Source organism: Bombyx mori, chromosome 5 (genome assembly GCF_030269925.1).
Source record: "Bombyx mori chromosome 5, ASM3026992v2".
In the NCBI taxonomy this organism is placed as follows: Eukaryota; Metazoa; Arthropoda; class Insecta; order Lepidoptera; family Bombycidae; genus Bombyx; species Bombyx mori.
The window spans coordinates 15840505-15846504 of record NC_085111.1 but is presented as its reverse complement, the minus strand read 5'-3'; the positions used below and the strand labels follow the sequence as shown (position 1 = coordinate 15846504).

The 6000-nt window shown below is 30.2% G+C and overlaps 1 protein-coding gene across 6 annotated transcripts in view; it reads right to left on the bottom strand.

Annotated features, from left to right (window-relative positions):
- Positions 1–571: 571 nt before the first annotated feature.
- The window catches only part of LOC101743085 (kinesin-like protein KIF21B), an 85279-nt gene continuing 79850 nt past the window's right edge, over positions 572–6000 (bottom strand). For all 6 annotated transcript variants that reach the window (XM_021350593.3, XM_021350595.3, XM_012693750.4 and 3 more), the window contains one exon: positions 572–4442. Coding sequence is in view for 3 of the 6 variants with exons in the window: in XM_021350595.3 (XP_021206270.2) it covers positions 4400–4442 (43 nt within the window). In the remaining 3 variants the exon portion in view is untranslated. The remainder of the gene's footprint in view (positions 4443–6000) is intronic.

Sequence of the window (6000 nt, the reverse complement as noted above, 5' to 3'; positions counted from 1 at the left end):
TCTAATGTTCCTTCTTCTGATGTTTCAATATTCAAAATTCCATTTATGCCATCTTTATAACATATTGACCTCTTTTAAGATAAATTCGTATGGAGGTTACATACATAATATAGGTATAATTTGATGTTTCATTTTTTTATTGCTCAGATGGGTGGAATAGCTCACGGCCCAACTGGTGTTAAGTGGTTACCATAGCCCATAGACATCTACAACGTAAATGCCGCCACCCACCTTGAGATAAGAGTTCTAAGGTCTTAGTATAGTTACAACGGCTGCTCCATTCTTCAATCCGAAACGCATTACTGTTTCAACGGCAGCAATAGGCAGGGTAGTGGTACCTATCCATGCGGACTCACAAGAGGTCCAACACCAGTAAAACAATTCATTCAGGAAAATTACTCTCCTTTTTGTACTGACTTCTAGACTGATATAACACGGTTTCACACAACACCGGTCTTTGTAGGAACGTATCTACCGTGTTGGTATAGGAGAGCTACCTGTATTTAAAATGGCTTCAGCCTGGAACACCCACATTCTTGAGAACATGCACGGAGAGAATAAAACAAAAACATAATAATAGCAACTCATCATTTATTGTTCAGGTTATCAATTCGAATAAAGTATTTCATTTGACCAAAAAAAACAATTCAATTATTTAAAACATAATATAAATATTAGATAATTCATTTTACCATTTTTGTATTGGCATTTTTGAGGTTTCAAATTGATCATATAAATGTGAAAAGTATTTAGAAAATTAAAAAAATAATTGAGTAAATATTAAATCACGGGAGTTACTAAACTTTTTGTTAAATAATAAAAAAGGCTTTCTAACAACACTAAAAATCTATTTTATTATTATAGCAGCAAGAGTAACATTACATAAAAGATTTTAATTCGAATTTTATGTGTATATACTAATCACTAATATTTTTATATATTATGACGATTACTAATAAAGCTTCAGCTTATAGCCTCATCAATAGTTACAATATTTGGTAGGGTTTGAAAAAAAAAAATAACATAACATACATACATCAAAATAAGCAATATTTTATTAATATGTGTAATTAATCTGGATAATTTTTATAACTTTGGGTAAAACTGACAATTGGGGCTCAAAAGTTTATAAGTCACCGCTGACCGATAGGAATATTGTTTTTTTTTTAAATTAAAACAGACTATTTAAAAAATACCTTAATTACAGTTTTTTAGCTTATGAAATTTACTCCTTACCTCTATTAACGTTTTTTTGAAGATTTTATGGCCTAGTAATGGGACCCTTAAGCCAAATCTTATGTTTTCTACGCTATTATATAGAGAATGATATGAAGCGAAATGAGATGAAGTTGATTAACTTGAATCAATCCGAATGAAATGAAATGAAACTGAATTATATGAATGTGTACTTTCACAGATGCTAAACAGTTCATAAATCACCGGTATTACACATTTAAACCTGAAGAAACGCTAAATTAACAAATTAAAACAATTCACACAACTTCGCTGCTTGCGTTCCCGCCAAAATAACCTGTTATGTTTTTTTTAAGGGATTCTATGACCTGATAATATGGTTTATGTCATACCATTTGTGTCAACCGCTGTCTTCATTATGAATGTAATAAAAACATTTATTAACTAATTCATTTCCAGTCGGGTGAGGAGTATGAAGAATTAACCAACATTCTAGAAGAATCCACACTAAAAACTAATAGTCATAAGTGAGCCAATTTTACCCAAAAGTTACAATTATTCATTTAATTTTCGGGGTATTATTTTATAGATTAAGGGAAAATCCTAGTACTTGGTAACTTTGATTAACGTAAATAATGTAAATTAATTCGTTGCATCAACTTAAAAACAAATAAATATAAGCCAACGTAACATTTAAATAGGCATAATACTGAGTGGAGGGGAAAAAAACAGTAAATATAATCCATTATCATCCATAATCCTCATAGTATACGAGTGCCCTAGGTTTAACTACCTGTCAAGTCGCAGTAACGAATATTTTACAATGCTAGACGTCAGAGGATAAAAATAACGTCAAGTTAATTTTTTGCAAAAAAACACATTTAAGAATTCACTTGTGGTTATTTTTTGTTTGTTTCACTTCAATAATAAAATCATATTCTAACATAGTTGTACAGATCAAATTATTTTAATTTATTATAATTAATTATATTTGAAACATTGAAATTGTGGGTAGAGTCATAACTCTAATGTCAACAAATGTACGATGGAAATTGTACATTATATAACTTTGAAATATTCATTAACCTTGCTCACAACATTTATTCTATTTAAACGAACTGCAGAAAATATTTCAATGCCTTAATTTAAAAATGAGATTCATTAAAAATAATCTAAATTGTAAAAAGCAATAAAGGACTTAATGTTAGGCTTTAGAAACATTCAAATTACAACTATGTTTCTCTTATTCTGTAGACCTTCTACGGTGACAATCTTTTATCTATCCTCCTTTTATATTTTATGTCCTCTAAACATACCCGTAACATAGGAATGTACAAAAATATAATTCGATTAATCACAGATTTCATCATAATAATTGATCAATCAGTTCTAAGGTTGTCTTCAGAAATAGAACGAATTAAACACCTTGGGTAACTATGGCCCTTATGAATACATAAGGTCTATGAAAATGTGCCTATAGCCCATATGAGATTGCGTATAATTCGGAATTTGAATTGTCTAAATTTTTCATATTACAATATTTTTTATGTAAGTCAACAGGTCAATCTATATTTAAGTTCCTTTGAATAATTGTCATTATGTATTATTTAAATGATGAGACGGAATAGTATTCCATTATATCGTAGCATAGATACTTTGTTTTCATATAATAAATTTCTTAATCATTTTAGGTTTACAAATCACCTATCTTGCATTTGAATGTAAAATGTAATTTGAACATTCGCAATTTGGTACACAGCAAGGTATTTATTTGGTTTTATTTCTAATTTAATCTAAATTTTTAATTAATATTACTTCTATCATCTCTAGCTACCTAATTTTAAAACCTCATCTATTTTTTGTTATCGACACAATTTTTACCATTTGAGTTTTGGGGACATTTTTAGTAAAAATGATAATCAAATATACATAATTTCAAAGCATAATAAATATTGTATAGTATCATTATTGATTATATCTTTAGTTTAGCATTCAAGCAATTTATATATACAAAGACCCAGTTTAACTACAAAGATTATTATATAATTTCATTTGATTTTTGTGAGTTTATAAATCATTTTAAATTTCATAGTTTGTCTGAGTACCTAACGTATAATAAAAACCGTAATCAAAATTATAATATATTGAAGTCATCATCAGATGTCATCAGCTTTTAGATAATATTTATCACATGCTGTTTAAATTTACATTTTACTTTATTTTTGTCATTCATTATAAAATATAGTGGAAAATATTTGTTTGCATTTTATTATTACAACTACATATTATTATTTGGAAATTGGGATATATCATTATTAGTATTTTGTATAGTAATTTAAAATTAAGATTATTGTCTTTGAATGGTCTTTGTACCTAAAAACTGTACATTAATCAATCGTTTAGTTGATTATAACCGATCCATATTCCAGCTAAAGTTGCATTTATTCATTTAACTACATAAAATCTATGCGTTTAGATAAGCATTTATGAAGACGTAAACACTTGGCGAATTTAAATGTTTTTCAATGTAAAACTTGTAACGTCATGGATATTACTAAAGCACTAAAGTAGGCATTGGCGCCTTACACAATCTAGATACAACAATATTCAGAATTTGCATACATTTTTTTTTTCATTTGTTTCATTCTATTGAGTCTGCGACAAAGTTCAAGAATCACACAAATTGGAGAGACCACTACTGTATCTTTCAAATTAATTACATTTATTCTTTGTTTGTGACAGAGCTGTTTATTCGTTTTATAAAAGTGATTGTGACAATTTAAAAAAGTTTCTACGGTTAAGGCTGTAAAGTCGTTTTTCGTTAAAATTTGTGTATGATAGTATTTTTTCATTATTTTCATATTTTCTCAACTCATCCTTGACTTTTCGGTGTTTTTATTTTTCTATAAGAAGTTCGGTCATCGCGCAGCTAACTGATTCTGAACGTTCTTGCCGAGAACATCTACCGTAACCATTGTGCAAAATTTCTAGACTACTACTGCGATTCAGGTCTTCATTTCTCGAGAATAAATGCCATTGCACTACATACCGGCGACACAGATGAACGTGTATTATTAGTGTTAACTTACACTGGGTATATTTCCGTGTTCTGTGTCGGGTCTGTAGTGTCTGCGGTGTATCACCGCCAGACGCGGCGGGCGTGGCGCGGGGCGGGAGGGGCGGGCGGGGCGCCCGGGGGCGGCGGTCACCTCGCGGTGCGGACGCGCCAACAACGTACACGCCCGTCACTGGAACGGAAACAAATAGTCGTTACAATGGGTTAATATTGAACGCATCAACGTCGCCCACTCTTCACTTTTTTTTCCCCTAACTAATCGTTGGTTGGCCTATGGGGGTATTCCAAATTCGCGCGGACCGGTAGGTGAGCTCACGAGCTCAACTTGAGAGAATTGCTAACACTAGCAAAATTATATTTATTGAAATGCTTTACTTTTTATTTTATAATATACTTGTCTTGATAAAAGACGTATGCGTGATGGATGCATATATTTTTGTCTTAAATTGTCGCTTTCAGTAAAATGTTTTGAAATATAGTAAACACGACCAGTATAAAAAAAATATTGTCTATGAATTCTACGAATCATTAACATCATACTTAATTATAATATTAGTAAAAATATTTATCTAAATGATCCCTTATAACTAAAGTAACTACATATTAGTTTAACAGTTAAAGCTGAAAGGTTAGTCACAGATAATGTTGTGAATAATGGTTTGAAACAATAATATTATTGCTATATCTAAAACTCGAATTTTTAGATGTGGCAATATATATTATTGTTTATATATATTTTTTATTACATTCGAATGATTGGTGGAGCGGCGGCGACATGTGCAAGCGTGAAACACACGTAAACATTACACATTCAATTAATAAAATATAAATTACAATAAAAAAATTATGATAGGCAATCAAGCTAATGACTTTTTTGTCACGATAGGAGTTTTCTTTTAAATAAAATTTAAATGTTGCCAGTGACGATAAGTACAACGTGTTGTTATACTTATAAAGCAAGATTCGTTTAGTTCTGATCACCTATCTAATTACAGAATTCGTTTAATGACTAGAACAGGAAGGTGCTAGAGTGACTGCTGGTGACGGAAGACACTGCGTGAGAACTAATCTATGCAATAAAACTATGAAATCCACATTTTGAGTTTTTTTTTTTTCAAGTAAAAATCAATATTATTCAGATGCGCAAGTTATCACTTTTCTCAAATGCCGTTTGTCATTAAAATTGCCAATAAAGGCATTGAAAAATAATCTATGAAATAAAACTATGAAATCATCAAACATTTTGTTTTTTTTTCTGATATAATTTTATAATGATTTAGATGCGCGAGTTATCATCACTTTTCTCAAATGCTGTTTGTCATTAAAATTGCCAATAAACGCATTGAGAACTAATCTATGAAATAAGACTATGAAATCATCAAACATTTTTTTTTCTTATATAATTTTATAATGATTCAGATGCCCAAGGTATCACTTTTCTCAAACGCCATTTGTCATTGACATTGCTAATAAAGGCATCAGTGTTCATGCGTTGGTCATTGCTTAGCGAATTGGATGCTGTTAACAATCATTATATTTAGTTTGAGGCGGGCAGATCTCATGACTTACTAGAGGTTGATTGATCAGTAACCCTTGGTTCAACACCACCATTTTACTACTTAGATATAATAAACAATTAAGTACCATAATCGCTTTGGTCAATGAAATGTACTAAATGTGAATTTTAATAACTCAGTTAATTGATAAAGCATATGATTAGTCCTCACGTT